Here is a 27,861-nt window from a genome sequence, read left to right on the forward strand (position 1 = left end):
TATACCTATAGCAACATTAATTTTTTAAAAATATTGTTTTACCATGTAATTTTGCTAGTCTTGTAGTGTTCGCTGGCCAAGAAAAAAATAGATCTGGCTGTAATGCTTTATATATACATTTGCATTACACGTACATTTTCTTTAATTGCACAACAGCCTTGTATATCTTTTGACATTTATTTTTTAGGCATGTTAGCAATAGCTGCATATTCATTTTCTCTACTTGCCTGATAATGTTGTCATTCAGTTCTGCCTGACCTATGCATTGGGGCTGAGCAAATTATGTATGTGCCTCCAAGTCTTTTATTGACTTATGGCAATCCTTTAAGGCAACTCACCAATGCCTTGAAAGATCTCCAGCTACTACAAAGAGAACCACCTGAAGCCTAACCCTGCCAAGACACAAGTGTGTGCTTTCCACCTACGTAACCGCGAAGCCAACAGGAAACTGAAAGTTACTTGGGAAGGCCAAGAGCTCGAACACTGTTTCCATCCTAAATACCTTGGTGTCACCTTAGACCGAACACTAACATATAGGAAACACTGCATGAACACCAAGCACAAAGTAGCTGCATGCAATAACATCCTGCGGAAACTGACTGGCAGCGCATGGGGAGCAGACCCACAAGTAATAAGAACATCAGCCCTGGCCTTGTCTTTCTCAACTGCAGAGTATGCCTGTCCTGTTTGGCACAAGTCTGCCCATGCAAAGCAGGTGGACATAGCACTGAATGAAACATGCAGAATCATCACGGGATGCCTTAAACCTACACCTGTTGATAAACTCTACAAGTTAGCTGGCATTGCCCCTCCTGACATGCGACGGGAAGTTGCTGCTAACGGTGAGAGAAAAAAGGTCGAACATTGTGAAAGCCACCCACTGCATGGCTATCACCCTCCTCCTACCAGACTCAAATCAAGGAAAAGCTTCATGAGAACCACCACTCCTCTTGATGTTCCTCCAGCAGCAAGGGTGTCTCTCTGGGCAGCTAAACCTGGCAATTCTAACTGGATGGCCCTCCAAGAGGGTCTTCCTCCAGGGGCAAACCAAGAATGGGCAACTTGGAAGTCCCTGAACAGACTCAGAAGTGGAGTGGGCAGATCAAAAGACAACTTGGCAAGGTGGCACTACCTAGAGGAATCCTCCACCTTGTGTGACTGTGGAGCTGAACAAACAACTCAGCATATGTATGCTTGCCCACAATGCCCTGCCTCATGTACGGAGGAGGAGTTGTTTAAAGCTACAGACAATGCGGTTGCTGTTGCCCACTTTTGGTCCAAAACTATTTAGTTGCTTGTGATTTCTTTTCTTTTTTTTAATTTCCATTATTTGAAATGTATTTGTTGTACAATGCTTTTGACACGAAATAAATAAATAAATCTGTCTTTTCAGTCAAACAAAATGATACAGTAGCAAATGCAATCAGAACCATGAGTAGTAGCGTCTATATAAGTGCTGTCCCATTAATTTTTGTAGTTTAATAAACCTTTTCCATGTTTTTATGGTAGAACCAATTAGGAAATGACATTTATAACCCTGGGACAAAAATCATGTTACATAGTATTTTAAGCATTTTCAAACTGAATGGAAGCCAAGGTTAAATGAGAAGTCATCTTGCCTTGTCCTGTATACTCTTAACATACATATTGAAATCCATACATATGTGAACAGTTAACTTAATGTTTAAAAATATTTTAACCAGAATGCTTTAAAACCAGAATGTTAGTTTTTGGTGAATTACCTGCAGTGTTTGCAAACTAATTAGTCTATTTGTTCTGGCTTTAGTAACCCCATATCCCCCATACTGTAGAAGTTATTTTGAAAATAAGCTTTTCCAGTAATTTGAGAAGTTCTTCTCTGTGTTTCTGCTGAAAAAAGTGGGAAGCAGTGTATTTGTTTCTAAGTTGTAATAGTTTATTACATGGCAAGTATCTTTATCTGGAATGCGTGTTTTGGATTTTGGAATGCCTGTATTTGCATATACGTGCATAATGTGATAGCTTGGAGATGCAACCGAAGACTAAATATGTTATTCATATATATTTCATATACACTTTGTACATATAGTCTGGTGGTAATTTTATACAATATTTTAAAATAATTTTGTGCATGAAACAAAATTTGTGAATGTGTTGTCGAAGCCTTTCATGGCCGGGATCACAGGGTTGTTGTATGTCTTTTGGGCTGTGTGGCCATGTTCCAGAAGTATTCTCTCCTGACATTTCGCCCACATCTATGGCAGGCATCCTCAGAGGCTGTGAGGCATAGATAAACTAGGCAAGGAAAGGAAAAAATATATATCCGTGGAGAGTCCAGGGTGTGGCAAGAGTCCTTTGTCACTGGGAAGCCAGCATTAATGTTTCAGTTAATCACGCTAATTAGCATTGGAAAGGTTTTGTCTCTTGCCTGGGAGGCATTCTTTGTTCAGTCATTAGCCATCCTTGGGGCTCCTCTGCCCTCAGAGCGTTGGTTTCCCATCTACTGTTTTGATTTAAGAGTTTTTAATACTGGTAGCCAGATTTTGTTCATTTTCATGGTTTCCTCCTTTCTGTTGAAGTTGTCCACATGCTTGTGGATTTCAATGGCTTCTCTGTGTAGTCTGACATGATAGTTGTTGGAGTGGTCCAGCATTTCTGTGTTCTCAAATAATATACTGTGTCCAGGCTGGTTCATCAAGTGCTCTGCTATGGCTGATTTCTCTGGTTGAATTAGTCTGCAGTGCCTTTCATATTCTTTGACTCTTGTTTGGGCACTGCGTTTGGTGGTCCCTATGTATACTTGTCCACAGCTGCATGGTATCCGGTAGACTCCTGCAGAGGAGAGAGAATCCCTCTTGTCTTTCGCTGACCGTAGCATTTGTTGGATTTTCTTTTTGGGTCTGTAGATAGTTTGTAGGTTGTGTTTCTTCATCAGCTTGCCTATGCGGTCAGTGGTTCCCTTGATGTATGGTAAGAACACCTTTCCTCTGGGTGGATCTTTTGTCTTGACTCTCATGGCTTGTTCTTGGCCTTGCAGCTCTTCTGATGTCTGTGGTGGAGTATCCATTGGCCTGTAGAGCCCAGTTTAGGTGGTTTAGTTCACCTTGGAGGAGGTGAGGTTCGCAGATTCTTTGTGCACGGTCTGTCAGGGCTTTGTTTGTGCTTTTTTTGACTTGGGTGATGGTTGGAGTTTTTATGAAGGTATCTATCTGTGTGTGTAGGTTTTCTGTAAACTGTGTGGCCCAATTGTTGATTGGGTTTACGGGTGACCAGAACATCTAGAAATGGCAGTTTTCCTTCCTTTTCTTTTTCCATGGTGAATTGGATGTTTGGGTGGATGCTGTTAAGGTGGTCCAGGAACTTGCTGAGTTCTTCCTCTCCGTGGCTCCAAATTGTGAATCTACGTATCTGAACCAAACAGTTGGCTTTTTTGGTGCTGTTTCTAGGGTTTGTTTTTCAAAGTGTTCCATATAGAAATTTGCTACTACTGGGCTGAGAGGGTTCCCCATGGCCACTCCATCTTTCTGTTCATAGAATCCATTGTCCCACTGAAAGTAGCTAGTGGTGAGGCAATGGTGAAACAGGGCTGTGAACCTTAACAATCAGACAGAAAGCAAAAATGTCACTATTTCAGCTACCCATGTGGACAATTTTGGATTTTGAATTATTTTGGATTTAGGAATTCCGGATGAGGGATGCTTGATCTATATTAATATCAAAGGAACCTAGAAACACTAATTATAAACATGTCAGCAAGCATATGTTACTTTGAAAAACAAAAGTCATTTTTCAGTATTTTGTAATTGTGAAGATAAACATTTTCAAAAAGAGGCAAATGTCTTTCTCTTTCTTTTAGTACAAGTAAAGTAGATAACCAGTAAGGTTTCATAAATAATCCCCAACATATGTAGTTGTTCCTGTGCGAAAGACCAGTATAAACTTTTATTTCCATAGAACTTTATAATCTATGAGTTTAGAAACATAGTATTGGACTATGAATACCCCTTCCTCTGCTTCATATCACACACAGTTTTTTCCCCCAACCAAAATTGATACCCAGTATATCAGTACATACAGGAACCAATTATGTTGTGAATAAAGCTTGTTAGTTTGCTAAATTGGTGGGATAGATTTAGGGTTGACACGAAAATAAGTATTGCATACAATTCAGTTTTCCTTAAAATGTTTGGCCTTGAGGAAGAAAGAAACAAGGATTACTTTTCCTGTGGTGTCAAAATATCCAAAAAGCAAAGTGATTGGTAACACCCAATAGTAGAGATGTATAAAAAAGACAAAGTCTTAGAGTGTTGAAAAAAAAGAATGTATTTTTCTGTTAGCTCAGTGCATTTTGGTCTAATATTTAATGGCCTTCTGGAAAGTACAACGTTAAAGCCACCTGCAGGTATTCTACAAGGAGTGTTTTCTGAGCTTTTGCCTGGCAACTGACTTCAAAAAAACAGTTTTGATGTGTTGTCTGGCTTACATGAAGCTTTTATACAGAATCCTCTGAAGTAAGTCCTGCTGAACTCAAAGCGACTTGCTCCTGGACAAGTGGATATAGGACGCCTGCCTTCCACTGGGCTATATAATTCTAATTTTAACACAGTTGTGTTTATTTGTTGTGACTGGCTGACGTTCCTGTTCCATTATGTCTGTATTCATGATAAATATGTAGCAAAGTTGAAGTGCTATTATGTCTGTCTTTTGAAAAGTGAAATAAGAATTGGAAAGGGGTTGATTTATTCTCTCTGACTGTGGCTATACATTCAAAATTATTTAGAGAAATTATATATGTATATGACATTTGAAAATAACCCCATTGCTTGAAAACGTGAATCAACTCAGTATTTTGTAAGTTGACACCTACTAATGCAAAAGACTTGCATCTTAAAAGAAAACTAGCTGTTTGATGTCTAGACTACTGAATTGTGCTGTGGTTATGCTTGAATCTACTCTCCCAATCAGTTAATAGACCCCTTGTAGTTTGTATAAAACAGTAAAGTCCCCCCAAAAATGTGTCGGTGTTTCTGAGCAGTCTGTTACTTCACATAAGCAAACTTTGCTGGTGTTGAAGCTTTCAGATGCTATTTGCTGAAATTATTTGAAACTTCAGCCTCAGTACCTTTTAAGAATACTGTTTTTAGCCGTTACAAAATTATTACAGAAGTAGCAGCCATATACTCTTAATGATGAATAGTATTTCTTTTAATAAGATTCAGAGTAGTCTTCCTTTACAGTGTTGAAACATGTGTTACAGAAAGCAATGACAAGGTGGATGGGGAACCATGAGAAATAAAGGATGCCTAGCTTAAACCCGCTTTTAAAATTGTAATTTAAATAACAAAGCAAAAAGTTTTATTTCAGTTGTTTCCCACTGATGGTTAATGTATTTTTCCTTAAGTCTTGGTCATGTTAAATATGCATATAAATTGACTGATCTAACCAGTAAACCATGTTAATTTACAAATGAGTAGAGGAGCCAGATTATCATATTATCTAGGAAGGCTATGTTCTGCTTCCTGTTTTCATTTGTTTCTTTTTTCTTTTAATTGTGTTGCCGATCTCCCACAACACAAATTAGATGTCAATCTAAAATAGTGGTTGCCATATATATTCATGCATCCAGATGTTGTAATGCAGCTTCCAGAATTCCTGGCCATTTGTTGTATTTGGTGGGGCTTCTGAACATTAAAATCCAGCATCATCTTGGAAGCCATTTTTGCAACCACTTCTCTTAAACCTTGGCTTATTACAGCCTATGTGCCTTGTGTGTGCATGTTTTTTTTTACTTGTTTAGGGAGAGTAAAGGGCCCAGAATATACAAGAGGAAAGGGCTGCTAGAGCAGTTTATTTTCATGAAATGAAAAGTCCATGATGGTTTATAGTAAGTAGATACTCATAACTTGAAACTGAGAAAACTACAGAACCCAGCGTAAAATAGAAATAAGCAAGGTAATCCTTATTGAGACAGAGGAGAGTTACAGTAATTTAGCAGTGTACTGGATAGCCCCCCAGAGCCAAGGACTTGATCTCAGGATTCATAAAGAATTGACATGATCTCAGTGTGAAACGTATGAGAACAAGCATTGTCATCATGAGACTTCAGTTTATTTCCAACTTACAGCAACCCTAAGGTGAACTAGTGACACCTTTTTATTGATGAGATTAGTTCTGAAGGGGTTTGCTTTTGTCTTCCTCTGAGGTTGAGAAAATATGACATACCCAAGGGCACCCAGTGGGTTTCTGTGACTAGATTGGAATTCAAACCCAGGTCTTGAGAGTCATAGTCCTATATTTCAACCACTTCAATTTGGTATACTTCAATTTGGTATACTGGGTATCATCTTCCAAAGCCAAGAACTAAATCCCGGCATTCATAGAGTTGCCGTGTTGTGATGTCATTATGAAACCATAAGAACAATATGGTATATCGTTTCCTGAACCATCTTGTCAGCCAGTAAAGTGACATATCAGTTTTCAGTGTACAGGCAGTCCCCAAGTTACAAATAAGATAGGTTCTGTAAGTTTGTTCTTAAGTTGAATTTGCTTGTAAATTGGAACAGGTACATTTTTTAAGCAACTCCAGCCAAAAATTTATATATATTAGCTTTAGATAGCATAGAGAAGGGTAACACCCCTGTGGTATTTGTTTTTCTGTCTGTGTCTCTGTTCAGAAGATTTCATCTCACTTTCTGTCCCTGTGATTATTAGATTTTGAAAAATTTGGCTTGTCATGGAAACAAGTATTGGAAATAAAGCTTCAGTTGAGATACCTTTTTTCCCCATGATATGTCTTTCAGGAGTGAATTTCCCTTCTGTGTGGTAGATTTCTCTCACTTGTTGTCTCACCTCGTTCTTAACTATGAGTTGTTCATAAGTCAAATGTTTGTAACTTGGGGACTATCTGTACTGAGCTAAAGGTACTGTATATCCAGTATATTACATTAATGAGAAATGTGGTGTTTCTGTGTACCTTTAAGTCATTGCCTGCTTATGGTGACCCTAAAGAAAACCTATTACTGAATTTTCTTGGCAGGGTTTGTTCAGAAGGGATTTGCCATTACTGTCTCTAAGAAGCTACCCAAGGCACTCAGCGGGTTTCCATAGTTAAGCAGAAATTCAAATATTGGTCTTTTGGGGTCCATACTTAGACCACTAGCTCTTTTGTAAAGTAGTTAAAGGCTCATAGTATATTATTCTATGGGGTAATAACTTGAAAAGAAACATGTTGGGTGTATAGTGGGTGTAATATGTCTGTTCATAAATTTTATTTCAACCAAATGATGGCAGGCATTCTGCAGGGCAGGGCTTTGCAAATCCTGTCACAACATATTAGTGTGTCAGCTACAATGTGTGTGTCACACAAATGTAGTGAGGAACGTGAGTGTACCTAAACCAAGCAATAAATCAGATATTTAAAAAAAATATAAATGAAAGGTTTTCATGAAATATTTTGTGTAATATAACATTTTATTATTACAATAAGGATAAGGATTGATTTGATTTCTGGGTTGCTTGTAAAACTAAACTACTGCATTGCGAAATGATGTATGTTTAAAAAGTTTGTCACCAACATGAAATGTTTGGAAAGCTCTGCTGTAGAGTTAGCACCAACTTGAGTAAACCCACTGAATCAATTGTTGAGTCAGCATGTTGATAAATCTAATGGATTCATTGGGTCAGGACTAAAAGAGACCGTAGGTCTATATTTTGAGATGAACATAAATATTAAAAATAAAACCAAAAAAGAGGAAACATAGTTTCATTTGCAAAAAAGAAAAAAACAAGGTACCTAAAATCACTTTTAACAATCAATTTGTTAAATTTAACAAGCTTGAGTTTTTTCAAGACAATTCACATTCTATAAGCTGTAGTAAAATGTCACACATAGAAATCCCAGCCCTGATTCAGAGCTTTCAAGAAAATCCAGTGTGGTGGAGTGAGTCGGCTTTAGGGTAGATGATACTAAAGCCTGTTTTCCACCATCCCTAGCTATCTTGGCCAGTGGCAAGACATGATGGGATAAGTAGTTCATCTACCTTTGTAATGCCAGGTCTATTCATTCACCTCACTATCTTCTTTTAAGATGTTAAAAGTCAGAGGTGATTAAACCAAGAAGAAGGTACACTTCTGCCTTGAAGCTTGCCTGTATGCTCCTATTCATAAGACAACCAAACTCATATTGTTTTTGTGAAAAGGTTAAATCAAGACACACCCATTCACACTGTGCTGTAGTTCTTGGGCGGAAAGAGAAGGTGTAAATCATGGCAAAGTCTTGCCTTGTTGAATGCAATTGCCGGAATATAGGTGCTTGATCATATTCTCACATTTTCTGCTTTGTCAAACACTTCATAATTTGAGAGGCAGTACAAAGGAGAGTGTTGCAAACAGGATCCAAGGCTATAATTGTCCTGTATTAGAACGTGTATCTTCAATAATTACATGTACTGGAGTAAGGATTTGTCGAATGCTGTGCCAGTTCAGAACTGAATACATGAGGTGTTGTTTTCCATAAGCTGCTCTCAGCAAAGTTTGTCTTGAAGCTAAATTGGGGAAGGGGCTGGCTTTTAGGTCAGAGGATGTTCCGTCATTTTAAATCCATTTAGAATATATTTGAAATCAACATTATTACCTACAAAATATACATATTTGACATTAACTTCATTTAAAAAAACCTTGCTTCCTCATTGTAGTACTATTAGATTTTGGACAAGTTTACAAGAAAATATGGGAAATCTATAACATTGTGATTCCATGACTGATAGTTACAGACTATGGCATGATCTTGGGAATATTTTAATTTAAATTTACCATAGCATATGAAGTTAGCTCTGATGTTGGATAGCTGGGTTTCCATATCTGCTTTACAGTTGAATCTACTTCTTTGCTTGGTCTTAATGAGAGTGTATTTTGTGAATGCTACCTCTGCAAGGTATGTTGTAGGAAAGGGTAAAAGTATTTTTATAACTCTTTGCTATGTCTGGACATTCACTTCTAAGCTTGGCCCAAAATTCAAATACCATTGGCAGACTGAAAGTGTCCTTTAAATTCTTGTCAGTTGCTATGTCAATAAGCTGTTCTAACTCTCTTACTGGTAGAACCATATTACGTATTGAGGCTGTGAATGGATCACAAAATAAAGTATGTAAGTTTTGTAGATGTTCTATTTCTGATGCAACTAGTTTCTGATTCACACAAAAAGTCATACAGTATAGAAAAGCTCTCAATAACTTTTTTTCACACAAGACTCTCCAAATTGGATTTTTCTTAGTATTGCTTCAGTTTTGACATGAGTTGAAAGTACTGTCATACATGAACCCTGAAGAGATAGATTCAGTTCATTGAGAATTGAAAATATATCAACCAGATATGACAAATGTTGTAAGCACTCGAGTTCACAGCCTTGATGACAGATTAAATGAAAAGTCAGATAGAAACAACATAAGTTCATTCCGAAGGGCAAAAAGTCGAACCAAAACTTTGCTCCAGGACAACGATTTTACATCAGTGTGAAGTAACGAAGTCTTGAATTGCCTTCCCATTTCTTCACAGAGAGCAATAAAAATTCGAGAATTCGGGGGCCTCAATTTTATAAAATTCACTATTTGTACTGCTCCATTGAACACACTTTGAAGATTCGGTAGGATGTTTTTCACTGCCTGTGGCTACTTCCAATGTTGGGCATAATACTAATACATAATAACACAAGCAATAAATCCACAGTGTGTCCTAGTGAAAGACATTGCACCATCTGCATTCATTCCAGGACAATCCGTTTTCTTTGAGATCAGAATCAACCAAATTCAGTATGCCTTCCCCCAGTTGTCCAAGTCTTGAGAGGCTTGCAAAACATTTTACCTTGTGAAACCGTATGAAAAATATTCTGCAAGATATTTCTGGATTTTACTGTTTTTCTCGACAAATGTTCCAGGATTGTTACTGTTGTCTTGGGCTTCTTTGACTTGTTCACTAAGATTGGGTAAATCCTGCCCTAGTTTCCTCTTCAAACTGCCACCTTTTAACCATTTATCCATAAAAAATATAACTTAACATGTTTTAACACTGAATGATATGTATACACATACCGTGACACAACTGATGCAACTGACTGAAAAATGACGGAGAAGGTACTGGAACAGATGACAAGACGTATGTGTGCCAACTAGCTGTCAATTACATGGGGGCATTTTTTATTTCTTGAAATGTGAGGTACCTTACAAATTTTAATGTTACTAGAATAAAAAATATCAGACAATAAGTTTTTTCCACCGTCATTACACGTAATCTTCTCACAGAACCCCTGATAACCCTTCTCGGAACCCTGGGATTCTGCGGAACCCAGTTTAAGAACCACTTCTTTATACCATCAGATAGTATTGGGAATACTGGGAATGCTTTGTCTTGGTTCAAGTCAATCATTTTAGTATTCCACCTCTGCTTCATTTCAGGGGGTCTATGTCAAAAGCTTTCCCTGTTGCTATAGGGGTGCAACAAAGATCTGTTTGGGGCCCTATTCTTTTTTCATTATATACCCTTCTCTTGGAATTCTGGTTTCAGAATAAGGTTTTTGGTGTCACGTTTATTCAAATTACATTTTCCAGAATTCCAAATCCGTAGATGCATCTGTGCGGAAGTCCATAATCAACTCCCTATTGAGTGTTTCTTCGTAGATTATCAACCATTGTCTTAAACTGAATGTAGTTTAAAATGGAGATCTTGGGGTTTCAGCCTGATCATGTAATCTTTGACCCTTTGTGGCCACTACATTTACAGGGTTTCACTGTGGTTCCTTGTCATTTGCCTGAAACCTCAGAATCCTGCAGGAAGATGGCTTATCCCTGAACCCTTTTTGAGGGCAACAGGAAAAGCATATTTCTATATCTGTATGGTCTGTAGATTTTTGAACCTTGAGACTACCCATCTGATTGTGCAGGCCTTGTTTATGTCATTTCTGGATTTTTGTAATAGTTTAATGGCATGGTTGCCTTCCTACTTCTCCTTCCTCTGGTTGTAATCCAGAACAGTGCTGTCCAGGTTGTTTTAAATCTCCCTAAATATTCAGACATTTCTACTTTCAATAGACCCCTTCACTGGCAACTAGTTTAGGTCAAGACCTGTTTCAAACTTTTAGTTCTGGTATTTAAGATTTTGTTCTCCAATCTCCCCTAGTACTTAACAGATTGGGTAGCATGGTATGCACCATCTAGGAATTTAAAATACACAGCCAAAGGATTATTGTCTGTTCTACCGATATGCATAGCTCTGCCAAGGCTGTGAGCCTTTCAAGTTCTGGCTGCTCATCTGTGGAATGGTCTTCCTTTGGACCTTCAGATGGAGGAGGATCTCACCCATTTTCATGTAGGGTTGATGCTCTTCTGCTTTGATTTGTCAGATTAAGCTGCTGAGTTGTGTCTGAGTTTGCTGAGATGATAGTGACTGGTAGGGTGAAGGGGATTTCATTCTATAAGTTTATTTTATTTATAGTTTTATATTTTATAGTCCTTGTCCCTGATTGTATATGTTACAGTTCTTCTCTTAGATAAAAGTTTGTTATAAAAATTAACATTGTATTATCATCTGTATTAATTTTCATCTTGAAATATATAAATACAAAAATCCTTAAGAAAGTGTGCGCGTGTTGATGATAAAGGCAAAAACCCTTGTACTAAGTGATTTCTCCAAGCACATGATATGTTAGAATAATTCTAAGAATGTGTAAAAGGATCTAAATTGTTAAGAATTAAAATGGACAAATGCTCTTAGTGAGATGAGTTGAAGAATAGATGAATTTATTCAAGCAACTCTGCATTCTGAGAAGAATTTGCGTATGAACGTTTTATAAAAACAGTGAGTAAAACTAGTATTTAGAATATAACAAAACTATCTTTAGTGAAGATATGTTAGCAAGATCTCTGATTTGTTGATGTTTAATAGCCTAACAAGGTTTTTAATGGATAATAATGTTGAGGTATAATAAGAGTACAATCCTATTCACATCTAGAAGTAAATTTCATTGAACACAGAAGAACTTAGTTCTGAGTGAGAATGCATAGGACTGAGAGATAAATGTTTACAGTATTAAATGCAGTATTTAAAAGTTTACACTTAGTTTAGTAGAAGATGTAAATGAAAAATACTGTAATGGTAATAACCTTTTAAATGACATTAAAATAATAGAATAAAGAAGCAAATGTTACATTATGCTGCACCACTTCTTTATTTGTAATCTCATGACTATTTTAAATGGTGTTTTGAAATGTAACCTTTATGAAAAATGTAGCAAAAACAAACTTCTCATTCTGATAAAGTTTAGCTTCCGAGAAAGATCCTGTCTAGCTTAGAAAAAAAGGAGTATAAAGGAAGACATGATTGGGTATACAAACTTTGGGCATTTTGTGGTGAAAATGCACAGGGAAAGTTTTTTGCAGTTTCTTATTGTACTAGAAACTGGAGTTATGAGAAAAAGAGAAAAGACATGCTTCACGCAGGGCATATTATAGAGCTTGCTCCAACTTAAATAAATTAATGTAAGGAATTAAATACTCTAAAGCAGGTTCCCAACCTTTGTTTGGCCATGCCCCACCTGAGCATCTTTAAAATCCTGACCCCCCCCCCCCCCAAATAATATAATTATTCTTCTTCAAAATGTGAACTCCTATTCACACGAAGCCTAAAAGGCTATTAATGTAGTATAAACAAGCTTCCAGAAAACATGGCATCTATGAAAGAGAAAAATAAAAGCACAAATAGATTTGAATAATCAGCATCGAATTCAGGGTAACTTAAGTGCCCAACTTCATTGCGTGTATTTGTTGAGAATACCCTATCCCCCGACATTTAATTTCTTGTGGCGTATAATCTTTTTTTAAAAATACAAAAATATTTACTTACCCATGAAATTAATGATTGTGCTTTGGATTTTTTTGCAGATTTCTTGCTACATTCATATGCAGAACAAAGACATTTTGTATAGTTTGTAATGTTAAAAGAGCACAGAGGAGTAGGGTGTTTGGAATGAAAGTTTTGTGTGCTCATGCATCTGTAGTTAACCCTGCTGTCCTCACTTCTTTCTTTTGGTGAGTAGACTTTCCCTTTCTCCATTGTTACCAGCTGATCACCATGTACATTCTGATACTAGTTGTACAATTGTGCGTCACAGTATACATTTTTATATTATATATAAAAAGTCCGCTCAGCGCTATAAGATGGAATACAAATAAAGTATGTTGTTGTTGTTGTTGTTACTGTTTGATACACAAGATTAGTACACAGCAAACAAGATCGCTATGCTGGCTGTTGTATTGGATCACATGTCGGACACTTCTCAAGTGTCTAGGACTATGTGATGTATCAGTGATGTAATATGGTCAGATCCAGGTAGGGTGGCCTTTTGCAGCTGACAGATGGTAATTTTGTCAGCGCCTAATGTTTTCAAATGTTGACCAAGGTCTTTAGGCACTGCACCCAGTGTGTCAGTCATTACTGGAACCACCTTTACTGGCTTATGCTAGTCTTTGCAGTTTGATCTTTAAATCCTCGTATCACATCAGCTTTTCCAGTTGCTTCTCGTGAATTATGGTGTCACCTGGGATTACAACATTGACGATCCATACTTAGTTTTTTAACCATTGTGAGGTCAGGAGTATTATGCTCCAAAACTCGGTCAGTTGTTGTTGTTGTTATGAGGCACCTAAAACCATAAGAAATGCAAAAAAAAAAAAAAATCACTGCTAATAACTCATTCTCAAATTGTCCTTGAAAATAAAATTGCCCCCTGTGGAACGCAGGGCTTTAAAGGCACCAGATCCCATCTAATCTTGGAAATTTAAGCAGAGTCAGCCATATTTAGTCCTTAGATGGGAGACTAGTAATGAATGCCAGGTGCTGTAGGCTTCATTTCAGAGGAAGGAACTGGTAAAACCACTTCTGAGTATTCCTTGCCTTTTAAAATTCATGAGGTTTCTGTAAATTGACAGGCAAAGGCATATAAACACGCACATAAATAAGGCTGTGACTCCTGGTCAGGGTGGCTGTGTAAACCTTTCAATGTCAGAAGCAGTGTGTTTCTAAGTATATGTTGCTGGAGTGCCTGATCATGTAGGTGTGCCTTCATTTTCCCCCCTGCTTCTGTGTGACCCGTGAGGATCTGGTGGGCCACTGTGAGAAACCAAATGCTGCACAAGATAGGCCTTTGGTCTGGCCCAGCAGGACTCTTTGTTCCTCCATGATCCCCCCCCCCCCCGGCATGAAAGGCAGGCTTATATTCAATGGGTTGACTCCAATGATGAGGTGGTTCTGTATTGTAGACTGCAGTGCAGGACCTTGTAATAGAGGCAACATGTGGCTCAAAATACTGGGCAACGCCTTCTGGAAATGGAAACGGAACTTTGGGTTTCAGTTCTCTCTTATAGAAAGCTCTTGTTCTTCATTAAAGGCCTTTCTTTTGTGCATGTCTCCTCTGAATCAAACACTTTTTCTGTGCCTTCAATTTTAAAGAAGACACATAAAAATTATGTTTGCATTGAATCAAAACTTCAGGTCATTTTAAAAAGAAACAACATATGTGAGAAAGCATGCTAAAGTTGAAATAATTGGCTGGATCAAAAATGCATTTTCATATTTCTGGGACCATTTGTAGAGGCTGAAATGTTTACATGTAGGTTACGTGGTAATTTGTGGTTGTCTGAGGTAGGAGCTGTTATAAGGTGGCATTCCTTGTATGAATTAGTGGGGCAATTTTAGAGCAGGGTTGTGAGAGTTATGGTCTTCCAGACATAATTGAACTCCAGTTCCCATCAACCCCAGACAGGCAGGTCAATAGTGAGGGATGATGGGAAAAGCTGTCAGTCTGCACTAGGAGGGCAACAGGTTATCCACCTCTTTGTTTTTGTATTAAAAGGGCAATTATGGATTTCAGTAGCTTCTGCCTTATTCATGCAGAATTATGGCCAGGAGCTAAATTCTCCTGACACACTTGACCAAGAGCCTCTTTTTGTTTTCCCTTTGCATAAAAATGCAGTTATTCAGTTTGGCCAAATTATGAGAAGACATGACTCACTAAGAAAAACAACAATGCTTGGTAAAGTAGAAGGGAAAGAGGAAGACCCCACTTCAGGTGAATGTACTTTACTCTCCACATCCCTGAATCTTAGCAGGGCTGCTGATTATAGGGTGACTTGTAAATCTCTTATCATAGACTCCTCATAAGTCAAAGTTGACTGCACAACAGTTAACAACAGCAATGGTTGGCACTAATGACTTACTTTGGATTTATTTTCATTGAAGAGCTGGATGCATAAGATCTATGACAAAAAGGTTTTCAAATTTCTAGATTAATTTTCTATGCAGCATTCCAGCCCCTCCATAGAATCATAGAATAATAGAGTTGGAAGAGACCTCATGGGCCATCCAGTCCAACCCCCTGCCAAGAAGCAGGAAATTGCATTCAAAGCACCCCCCCCCCCCCATACACACACACACACACACACAAATGGCCATCCAGCCTCTGCTTAAAAACCTCCAAAGAAGGAGCATCCACCACAGTCTGGGGGAGAGAGTTCCACTGCCAAAAAGCTCTCACAGTGAGGAAGTTCTTCCTGATATTTAGGTGAAATCTCCTTTGCTGTAGTTTGAAGCCATTGTTCTGCACCCTAGTCTCCGGGGCAGCAGAAAACAAGCTTTCTCCCTCCTCCCTATGACTTCCAATGTGAAGGTGAGGGTATGCCTAATGTTGATTTAAAGCTACAGAATTCAATCCAGTGAAGAATTAGCTATATCTGTGGAAAAATGAATATACCTCTTCTCCCAGGTGATAACCCTTCTGAGGTTACATGAGAAAAGAGACAACTCCTGGTCTCACTGTATCTTGTTTTTAGTGACAGGTCAGCTTCACCTCTTAAACCTATAGATTAATGAGATGTTGCCAGAGTTCAGGGACTGACAAAATGAGTATTTGAAGCTGGGACCTTTGGAGCGATTAGGTATGCCACTGCATTTATATCCCACTCCTGTCAGTGTTTGTTTGTAAGTAAACCAGCACCAGTGAATTTAACAACTTTTCTTCCCATCTAAGAGGAGATGGGTTGTGTGCTTACCCTCTCATCTCTGCATTGACAGTAGGAAATTGACTGAGAAAGTTTTAAGTGCTTCTTCCATTCAGCATGGCCTTAATCTGACAAGGTTTGAAAGGGCAGTTTTAAGATGTTGTCACATACAGCATTAAATTGGTCCCAGGCTGATTTGATGACGGAGCTTTCATGGTTCTGACTCTGCTTGTTACCTGATAAGAATGGTTCAGAATTGTAAGTGTGCAGAGAGACTTTTAAGAAATGTAATTGCTTCAGAAACCAGGTCAGGATGTTGACAGGGTCAAAACGTGTGGAGAGGGAGTTTAAAAAGAGCATATATATCTCAGCTCTCTTAGAATTGTTGTTTTAACTGGTGAGATACTTTAGCAAAGTTTTTGGTCCTCTGCCATGCTTTCTATAAAATCTATTCCATAAAATTAAATTCTGAATGATTGACCAAGTTCTTCATGAGCATAATATATGCTATCTCTGTAAATTTAATTTACCTGTTTAGCCAGTGTTTCCCATAAGTTTTGCATCGAGGCTCCAACTTCCTCTATGGCTAATCCTAATTGTTTCTTTCTGTGGTACTATCCTGCCTTTTGACCTGAGGTGATTTCTTAAAGCAGCTTAGAACAAATAGATGTGTTGAGGAATTTGTTCTGAGAAGAGGATTCTGTATGGCATCGTATCTCTCTGGGCTCTGGTAATTCTTGATGTTTTACCTCCAGAGAGTCATTGAATCAGTTGGGTGTTGGATTTTCTTTTTAACAGTGGTGTATTTGATTTTAAAATAACCCAATGTGCTATAAAAATAACACATTTAAAAATTAGTTATAAAAATAAGACCACCCATCCTAATGTTTTCATTTATATATTATTTGACAGGTCAAATTATGGTCAGTAGTTTGAAACATTACATTAGGTAATTTATCAAAAAAGAGGTTATTGTGGAAGTTATCAAAGAAACTAAAATGAAGTTGCTTAGCTATTGTTACCGGTTAAGTCTCCCTTTTCAGGAAATCAAAAATACTGCAAAAATCAAAACATCTTGTTGCTAGCACTATGGCCACTTTTGAGGAAAGTGAAGTACATCCAGGAATGTTGCAGTTATTTCTAGAAGCTCTTGCTCCACCACTGTCAGAAATTTGACAGGGACAGGAAAAAGGGAAGGTGGGAGTACTTTGGATCCTGTGGTTTAACTTATACAAAGCTTCTGTATAAAAATATTACAAGAGTAGGCATCCAGCTACCACAGGCTTGGGACACATTGGAAAGTGCTGGCTGCCAGGCCAGTCCACACCACGCCCATCCTTCATCACCCATTTCCAGGGCAGCTGCCCTGCTGTGTGCTTGCATTAGCTGAGTGGAAGGAGGAGAACACAGGGTGGATTGGCCAGGCAGCCAGAGCTTTCCAATATTCCCTGAGCCTATGGCAGCCAGATGCATATAACAACAACACACATTTTGTTACCTGTCTCTCTTCTGAGAGGCCACATTTTCTTGGAAATTGATAAATGAAACTGCAAGTACTGGTCCCACAGGAACCATACAGTACTCTGGATTTTCCCCCCAACCTGATTCTTACTGCAAATAGGATGGAAAGGTCTCCCTTCTTATGGTAGAAGCAAAGTACATGAATTATGCAGATGGCTTACACTGTGGACTTTGGTACGTATAGCTAGAATATTAATTTAAATGAGAGCTTTCCAATTCCAAGGAGTGTGTGCTAATTGTGGCAGTAAATAACAGTAGTAAAACAGATTTTTTGGGGGGGGGGGGGAGACCTTAACTGGGAAGGGGATTTGTCCCATCCGGCTGGATTGTTGCACCCTCTGTATTCAGATTGCTGATAAAGAGGAATTCTGTTATTTGGATTTCCTAACTATAAAGAAAAGAATGATGTTATTCCAAATATAAATTATGGTACATGCCTGTAGCATTAAATAACGTGGGTATCTCTGATTACAGTCTCACAATCACTTCCCACATAAAGATGTTAGCCATAGTTCATTCTTTCATACTCCTCTAGGTTACCCTGACTGTAGCAGACCAAAGCTCACCAGTCTATGACCTTTAGTGCTCTCAGAGAGCATACATTCCAGCTCCTGCTCCTCATTCTTTAAATGCCTTTTAAATTGTTACCTAATGGCATCATCTTGTATTGGAGTAAATTCAGAAAGTTATGCATTGACTGAAGAAGTACTCCCAAGCAGCTGTCCTAAATCTTGTTACCAGTCAACTTAATTGGATGAGTTCTCACCAAATAATCTCATATGATATAGCAGGAGTTCTTTTGGGAAGATTCCTACACAGTTTGCTTTTATATAACAGGAAAACTTGGCTTTTGCTCTTCTACTTTTACAAAGATTTTACTTTTCAAAATATGTCTACTAGGGCATACATTTATCTTTTTTTTAAAGGAAGCTCTGAAGGTTTGGGCTCATTACCTTACAATCCCTAATATGCATCCACACTAATAGTATTTTCAGAAACGTAAGAGACCCAAGAAACATCTTCCTGCCCCAGGGTACAGCTGTCAGATTTGTGAGCAGGAGGATTCTTGATTCTTGTGTCTGGCTTATGATCATGAGAATCGGGTTTGAAATAATGATTTCCCGTAGGGCAAATGTTAGGTTAGAACAGGTCGCTTACCTCTGTCTGCAGCAACCTGTATTACCCGTTGCTGCCAGGCTTCCATTAACTCTCTATGGGAACCTAGAGGATTCCCATAACTCATTTTTATGACTTGAGAAAATCTTACTTAACAGAAACTACCTTAGCACTTTCTAACCTAAAATAATCTACTTCAGCAGACTATCCCTGAACTGATACATAACAAATGCACTTTATTGAAATATACAGAACACTAAGCAAGAGAAAGCAAATACGGCACTTAAAAATAACTTACTTTAAAAACACACACACATACATTTGTTTCTTGGTGCTTGCACAGGTTTCTCTGAAATTAATGCTGTAATGTTGCTTTTTTTCCAGGTTCTAATCATGATGTCAAATTGGATGTTTTCAGGTGTGGGTGACAAATTGCCCAAGTTCACCTTCATATCTTATCTTTTTATGAATTTCCTCCACTTCTTTGGTTGCTACTTTGTTGTCATTTTCTTCCCTAAAACCAACCTTCTGTTTCCTAGAAACCATGAGGTCAACATGCAGCCAGTCAGATTTAATTTCATGAGGGCATAGGAAGCCTACAGGCAATGACTATCTCACTTTGAATAGTTTTGTTTGCTGTCAGGTGTTGTCATGTAGCCCAAAATATTTGCCCGAATAATCTCCATTTTCTACAGGAGAAACTAGGTAATCTCCAGTGTTACACAAACAGACTTCCCTCTCCTCACCAATGCAACCCCCATATCTTGGAGTTGTAACCAGGGAGAATGGAAAGCCTGTTCTGCCATTGGCATCCATTGTTCTGGCATGTATCTACTGTTGCATTTTACCCTATGTGTTTGGTTTGAAAAATGCAGACGGAATTGTCTAGTAGATCTAGCCAATTCTGAAGAATGCTAGAGGATACTGTCCCAACACTAGTTTGTAGGCTGCATGATTCCCATCCTAGCTACATATGCTCAATATAATTTCATGTCTTTCTTTTGGAGTACCACTTTCTGCGGTTCACAAAGTTTGAAGGAATACCAGTTAATTTTTTTCTTGCTCCAAATGGGCACCACCCAGTTCATTTTACTACTTATGGGCAAAAGACAAAGAAAACCTTAACATGTTCTATTACAGGGTGAAAGCCAAGGGGAAAATCTTGGGTGGAACTGCTGACTGGAAAAATAGGTTAAGAAGTCTCTATCTTATCTCTCCCTCTTCCTCCCTTTCTTTCCCTTCCTCCCTTTCCCCCCTCCCATGCCTGTGTATACTTCTTTAGCTTAAGTCTGTAGGAACTATATGCTGCAAAAACAAAAGCCATCTTTATAAAGCAGAAGTGGGCAACTGCAAGGGGCCAGAGAACCATTTCCCTCAGAACATCATGGGCTACATACTTACACAGCAAGTCCAAATTACCTTCATATCCCTCTGCAGTCCTTCACAAAATAGCAACATTTTGTTGTCATTTTGAGAGGAACTACAAAGGAAATAGAGGTGTTATGGGATAGCATGGAATTCTGGGGTGTTTTGTGGGTGCATTTTTGGGAGTGAAAATTGCTTGAATATCATTGTGTCAGTTTTTGAGAGCTTGGGAAACTTCAGGATGACAAAAGTGGGGTCTTCACCCTGTAGCCACCTCTTTGGTAAAGATCTTCGTGTTTCATATAGAGCTGTTTCCTTTAGGAGGATATTTTTGTTTTAGTTAGCACTAAAGCAGCAACCATGAGCATTACAGAAAGATTTAAAAACACACTGGATAGTGTAGCATGACAGGGAAGCATGAGGTAGTGAAGCCCGTTGAATGCCTTTTCCCTCACGACCCTGAAAAACACCCCAACTAAACCATGTGACCAGGTTGTCATAGGACAAATATGTTTGTAAGATGCTTCATTTCAGCTCTTTGAATGATACCTGGTGGTTTATTTCCTCTTGTATAGAGGAGTCTGTGGGTGGAAGTCAGATACTTTGTTCATAGAATCCTAGAGTTGGAAGAGACCGCAAAGACCATCTGGTGCGTCCCCGTGCCATACAAAAATAAATCAACACACTTTTACAGAATCCTAGTGTGTTATGTGTGTGATCTCCACCATACTACTAAACTTTTTAGCATCTTTGGTGTAGATGCTCCTTTTTCTCCCTCCCACAGACTCTGCTCAGACCACTTCCATCTACTGTTGACCTCCTTATCCAACTTCTTTGCCCTCTTTGTAACACTTGCCTTGTGCTATAAAAAAATATTTCACTTTTGAAATAAAAGGAAAGAATAGGAAAAGCCTGGGATCAAGTCAAGTACGTTTTTTAAAGTAGACCTGTGTGTGAGGAAGGGGTTTTGTTTATATGATCATGTTGTAAGATGTGCCATACTCTAGATGGGTACAGTCTGTTCCCTGTCCACTTACTCAGCCAGGGATAAATCATGACTACAGTCAGAAAAGTTCACTGCAGTCAGAATGCAGGCAGATTTCCATGCTCTCCAAATGTGATGCCTCTACCAAAGAAAAGGTACAGCCTAAAATTAGGGATGCATGACTACATTTCCAAGTACAGTCTTAGCTCTGCTGTATGTGATAGTCACATGAAAGTGATCATGAGGTACTGGAAAGGATTAGGATCATACTTGAGTCAGGGGTAAGATCTTGACAAAGACATTCTTGGTGACCCTTAAAACAATTACAAATGCTGTGTTTTGCATTTTGGGTCTTGGTAAGGAAATGTTTGCTAACGCTTACAGCAATACAGATGAAAGCTCTTCATCTTGAGGCTTTCCATAAGGAATAGATAGCAGCTTTGCTTGCAGCAAACTAGTCTTTGGCCTTGGCCGAATAAATTTGCATCGGTATTCTCTTCTAAACTTAATGCATGGTTGCATTTTAAAAGTTCCAGATTGTGCTTCTTCATCTTGGCTACTCCACAGCAGCCGTGAATGCACCCTTGTGTGTTTTGTATTTTGTCTTTTAACCCAGTATCATTCTTACATCTTTGATTCCAGCTTTGTAGCGAGTGCCTTTCAACCATTGGGAAAGCAGGGCTGGAAAAGAATTTCTGTTCCCTTCGTTTTGAATGTTCTCCCTCAGTCTGTGCTCTTTCAGAGAAGAACATGTTGCTCAAAAAGAGATTTGTTTTTGCAAAAATAGTTCTGACAGTTGATCTTAGTCTGTGTGAAAATGTAAACCAAAGCCATGCAGCCATTTGATTTATCTAATACTATATCCACAAACTCCCTCCTTCACAGAGCTTGCGTGGCAGATGGAGAGGCTAAGGCAGGGGTCCCCAAACTAAGGCCCAGAGGCCGGATGCAGACCTCCAAGGTCATTTATCTAGCCCCCACCCTCAGTTTTAGACTTAGGCTTGCTTGCCCTAAGTCTGAAATGACTTGAAGGCACACAACAACGACAATCCTAATTAACTTGACTATCTCATCTGCAAGAAGCAGCCCACACTTCCCATTGAAATCGTGGTAGGTTTATGTTGGTTAAAATCATTCTTATTTTTAAATATTGTATTGTTCTTTCGTTGTGTGTGTGTGTGCGTGTGTGTTTTTTTTTTTTGCACTACAAATAAGACATTGCAGTGTGCATAGGAATTTGTTCTTCTTTTTTTTTCAAACTATAGTCCCCCCCCCCCCCAAACACTCTGAGGGACTGTGGACCATCCCTCTGCTTAAAAAGTTTGAGGACCCCTGGGTTAAGGCCTCAACACATCAAACTGCCCCCATCAAAGTATTTTCTAGGTAGTTTCAAGCTTTGAAACAGACACTGGCCTTAGGTTTAGTGAAATAAATTGTGTAAACAAGTAGACTTCCTTCTTCAATATATATATATATGTATGTATGTATGTATGTATCAGTCTAAAAGTTTTTGTCAAAAAATTGAGTCCAAAAACCTAGGTTGACTTATCCATGGGTAAGTAAATACTATACAATAACTCTTATTTTGAAAGGAACAATTTCTGAGTAGTGAAAAGCAAGAGTTTAGTCCATCCCTTAAAAGAAGCATCAGCCGCTCAACTGTCTCTGCCATGGCACTGCTTCTGGCTTTTTAAAATGTTTGGACAGAAAAGTGGCTGCATCTCAGGCCAGTTGCCCCCGTGATACAGTTAATGCTGCCCATTCTCTGCAGAATGGCAATTCTTCTCAATGTATTGTATCAAAACCCACAATTTTGGCCCCCAAAAGGGAGAGTACAGTGTTCCCGCACTACGTCGCGGTTCACTTTTCGCAGATTCGCTGTTTCGCAGTTTTTCAATAAACTAAAAGACTATTATAAATCATAAAAAATTACAATTTACAGCCTAAGGAAGGAGGAAGGAGAAGCCAAAGGGAGAGAAAAGGAGCCCAAGCAGCAACAGGTGGAGAAGGAGGTGATTTATCAACACACGATTGGTTGATAAAGACTTAAAACAGTGTATAACTACTAAAATAATGTATAAATATTAAAATAAATATAGTGTCCCTACTTCGCGGATTTTCACTTATTGCGGGTGGTCCTGGAACCTAACCCCAGCGATAAGTGAGGGAACATTGTATTCAAATGTTGAGGTTCCGGATATGAAGTAGGTTGTAGCTCAGTTTGGAGCTGGTGATAGTATTGGATATAAATTAGTATCTAGAGGTTGTTTGGTGTCTCCCTGTGTTCCTCATGAACTCCTTGGAATTTCCATGTGGTTCAATTCCAGGGGTCATACAAAAGTTGTATATTTTGCATCTGATTTTCCTCGTGGACATTTTTTTCTAGTTGCACATAAGACAACAAAGGACTTAAGTTAAAAATAATTCACTACATGTTTCAAGGAGTCTGGGTTTTTTTTTAAGTCTCTGTTAAGCCTATAAAAACAATGTACATGTAGCCTTTTTGAAAATAATGCTGACTTCTTCACTTGAACAAATTTCAGCTTTTTCATATTGGCATCAGGGAACTTCAACGAGGTTAGTTAGATGTCCATCCTGAATTATAAAAATGGAATAGGTAAGTTTAGTTGTCATGAGTTTTGAGAAGTAGAGATTCTGAAAAAAGTTTTGAGCAGTGTTCTGATTGAGGGAGTCTACTTTCAGTGTTAAGTAAGTACACTTACATCTGTTAAGAGCGAGAGAGAGAGAAATGTGTAAGAATCCTAATTTGGGTGTAATGAAATAATTATGCTACTTTGGGGCTTGGAACTGTGGAGTATTCTAATGAATGGGCATTTATTAGAAAAGCTGTGACTCACTTTCACTTTTTAGGTGAAAAATCCTTTGATTCGCAGACCTTATCATTAAATAAAATTGCGGGCTTTCCTTCTTCTCCTCTTGTAATTAGAATTTTTTTTGAACTTCAGCATATGGGGTTTCAAAGAAATTGCCAACTAGCTGACGTACAGCAGAGAGTCTTCAGGTGTTGATTGCTTTACCATAATTAAGGTGGATGGCTTTTGAGCATATGTTTCCAGTTCACTTGTTCCCTGTATCTGCTTCTTCAAAAGTTGCCAGTAAATTCCATAGAAATAGCTGTGTTAGTCTGTTATACTAAAGATTCAGCTGAGAGTATTGTTGCACCTGGGCTAGACTGCATATTCATTTGACAAAGTATGTAGATTATAAAACAGAATTAACTGTCTTTTTCATCTAAATTTATAAATGGTGATTGATAATGACAAATTGCTATTTAGCTTAATATTAAAAGTTTGGTCTTGCCATGTTCATGCAATGTGAAGCTGTATTTGTTAGAAATAATCTAAGGTTATCCCATGATAATATAACAGCGAGATGTATTTTTTTCTTTTGTTGCAGAAAATAGAAATGACGGTACATATGCACACACAGTTTTGCCTCATATGTTTGCTGACGTTTGTCTTTCATCAGTGCCACCATTGCCACAGCCATGGTGCAGAAAAGGGCCAAAGTAATAACCACAATAGCGATCAGATCTCAGACACACCATATCTCCAGAATGGTAGGACAGAACCTGCACCAAATAAGGAGGCTGAAGAGGAACAGAAATACTATATTGAAAAACTCTTTGAGTGTTATGGTGAAAATGGGAGATTACATTTTTGGGGACTGGAGAAATTGCTGACGAACCTTGGGCTTGGCGAAGTCAAAGTAGTGGAAATAAATCATGAGGACATTGGTCATGACCACGTCTCTCACTTAGATCTCATAGAGGTACAAGAAGGAAAGCATTCTCATTCCCACAGCCATCCCCATCCCCATAGTCACTCAGGTTCAGAAAATCAGACTGTGAATGAAGGGCCTACCAAAAGAAACCAGAAGTGTGACCCTGAAAAAGAAGGAACAGAGCCGTCCCTAAAACCTGGTGGAAAACATACCCGTGGCCATAACAGTCATCATAGGCACCGCCAGCGCTACCGCTGCCATCACTCGCACCATCACCTTGGCCATAATGGCAGCCATCATTCTCATAATGACTCCATTAGTGCCAGCGATCATGGGGAACCAAGTCATGAGCCTTCAACAGAAACCAACACTACTCAAGAACACTGTGAAATAAAACCATGCAAAGAAAAGAAGAGGCGGAGAGACAAGAAGAAGAGCAGTGAGATCCCAATTGAAGCAACACAGGATTTTGCCTCTGATCATGATTCGAATGAGCAATACAAACATAACCGTGTTCAAAAAGAAGATCATGTGCATGAAGGGTCTCCCTCGCATGTGCATTTCCATGATAATGACCATTCGGCCGCTCATGGGCACCGAGACCCACATCCTGCCAGTGGAGCCAGCCATCGACATGCTAGCAAGCGTGAAGCACCTCATAATCACAATGGCATGAAGAGGCATCTTCACAAGGACCGTAACAGACATGAAGATGATCACGAAGAGGTCAGTGAAAATTTGCTAAAACTTGTCTTGCCTTTAAGGAGGTAAGGCCATGTGTGCATAAGCAATAGTGTACTTAGATCTAAAAATAAAATGGAACCAGCCTGGTGTAGTGGTTGGACTGTGACTTTAGAGCTCAGCCATGGGAAGGGCATTGAGTGTTCTTGGCAAGTCACGCAGTCTCAATTTCAGAGAAAGGCAAAGGCAAAAACCCCTTTGAACAAATTCTACCTTATGAAGAAGAATGCTCTCTGTGATTGTTAAGAGAAAAATGTAGCAAAGATCAGAAAGATATACAATTATCTTCTTTCCAGTCTTTGTTACATATAGAGAATTTTGAAACAACCTGAATAGTATACTCCATTGAAAGAAAGAAGGGAGTTCATCTTTTTCATTATTCTTCAGTCTGTACCTGCTATGCTTGATTTTTTCTTTCCTCTCTTTTATTTCCCTTCTTTCTTTTTGTACACTTATAAAAGTTAGTGTTTTTGAAAACTTAATTAAAAGTATTTTTTTAAAAGAACAAATCTTGCCAAGAAAATCCATGATGTGGTCACCTTGCAGTCTTCATAAATTGAAAAACTACTTGGAGGCACACAGCAACAAGAAAAAGTTGGGATAGTGTATGGGGTTTCCATACTTGAACAAGCTTGAATAGAGCCATTTTCTTGATTATCCATGGTGGCAAGAATAATTTTCCAGGAGACAACGCAAGAGAGATTTAAAATAATTACCAGTTGCACATTCTGTTGCCTGCAGGTAATAAAATATATTTGAGATAGTAAGGTATTGATTTTATTTATGTATTTGAGCAGTTCTTCTGATAAAGCATATTATCATCATTACATGAAAATTACCATGTTTTGTCAGTTTGACAGTCATAAGGGCATTCCTCTACCTTCTGTCTAGTAAGATTGGAAGGTTGAAATTTTTACTGTTATCTACCTTTAAGTTTTAAGGAACCCTGGTGGCGAAGTGCATTAAAGCGCTGAGCTGCTGAACTTGCAGGCCGAAAGGTGCCAGGTTCAAATCCCGGGAGCGGCTTGAGCGCCTGCTGTTAGCTCCATCTCTGCAAACCTAGCAGTTCGAAAACATGCCAATATGAGTAGATCAATAGGTACCGCTCCGGCTGGAAGGTAACGGCGCTCCATGCAGTCATGCTGGTCATATGACCTTGGAGGTGTCTACGGACAAAGCCGGCTCTTCGGCTTAGAAATGGAGATGAGCACCAACCCCCAGAGTCAGACATGACTGGACTTAACGTCAGGGGAAACCTTTACCTTTACCTTTAAGTTGACTCTGATTTACAGCCATCCTATCATAAATTTTTCTAGTATTTATCAGAGGAAATTTGTCATGGGGTTGCTTTTAAGACAAGAGCATGTAACTTGTCTTAAAATCAAAGGTCACCCAGTGGATTTCCATGGCCGAGTGTGATTCAAAGACTACTTGCCCACAGTCCTAATCTTGACAACTTGCTAGATTGCTAAGCTTGAAATACTCAAGGAGCTGAATTGTCAGTTTGCAATACAGTAGAGCCTCACTTATCCAACCTTCGCTTATCCAGGGTTCTGTATTGTCCATCGCAGTCTGCCTCCCGCCCAGATCCACAGCTGTTTATCTGGGCAGCAACACGCAGGGGGCCAACATGCCGAACAACAACACAAGTGTAGCCACGTTCCCAAACAAGTGGCAGACTTGTTGTAAAACATGATGTTTTGGTGCTTAATTTGTAAAATCATAACGTAATTTGACACTTAATAGGCTTTTTTTAAATCCCTCCTTATTATCCAACATTTTCGCTTATCCAGCATTCTGCTGGCCTGTTTATGTTGGATATGTGATACTCTACTGTACTCTCAAATGAAGCTTCTGTCAGGTGTAGTAATTTCATATTTCATTTTCAGAGACTCAATTATATGTTTGTTCCTTTGAAAGAAAATCATGGAAATGATATGTTGTTGCTGTTGTTGTATGCTTTCAAGTTGTTTCTGGCATATGGTGATCCTAAGGCAAATCTATCATGGGTTTTTCTCAGAGAGTGCGTGACTTGCTCAAGGTCACCTGGTGGCATTTAATGGCTAAGTGGGGATTCGGAGCCTGGTCCCCAGAGTCGTGTGTAGCCCAGCACTCAAACCACTGTGCCATTATAAATTTAAATTTCATTGAAGAAATAAAGCCCTCCCCCCAACCTCACAATATGCTCATTTGATTTTCTCTTTTCCTATGTATTTTCCTTGGGATAGGTTTTTCTTCCTCTTGTTCAAGTAGAGATTACATTCTTCTCCAGTGATCGAATAGCTCTTCGGTAAATTTACCATTTGACTCCTGTTTGGGCATTTCAGCCTTTAACTATGGTACATAAGAGCTCTGTCCTGTCTCTGT

General features: G+C 38.7%; 1 protein-coding gene across 2 annotated transcripts in view; it reads left to right on the forward strand.

The window, feature by feature from the left end:
* Positions 1 to 27,861, forward strand: part of slc39a10 (solute carrier family 39 member 10) — a 62,971-nt gene that overhangs the window by 5,694 nt on the left and 29,416 nt on the right. The window contains exons 2-3 of one of the 2 annotated variants that reach the window (XM_008117276.3): positions 12,909 to 13,055; positions 24,427 to 25,479. In XM_008117276.3, the coding sequence (XP_008115483.2) occupies positions 24,436 to 25,479 (1,044 nt within the window). In that variant the 5' untranslated portion in view covers positions 12,909 to 13,055; positions 24,427 to 24,435. The remainder of the gene's footprint in view (positions 1 to 12,908; positions 13,056 to 24,426; positions 25,480 to 27,861) is intronic. The other variant, XM_008117275.3, reaches the window with a different exon arrangement.

The sequence above is a fragment of the Anolis carolinensis genome, chromosome 1, assembly GCF_035594765.1.
Source record: "Anolis carolinensis isolate JA03-04 chromosome 1, rAnoCar3.1.pri, whole genome shotgun sequence".
Lineage (NCBI taxonomy): Eukaryota > Metazoa > Chordata > Lepidosauria > Squamata > Dactyloidae > Anolis > Anolis carolinensis.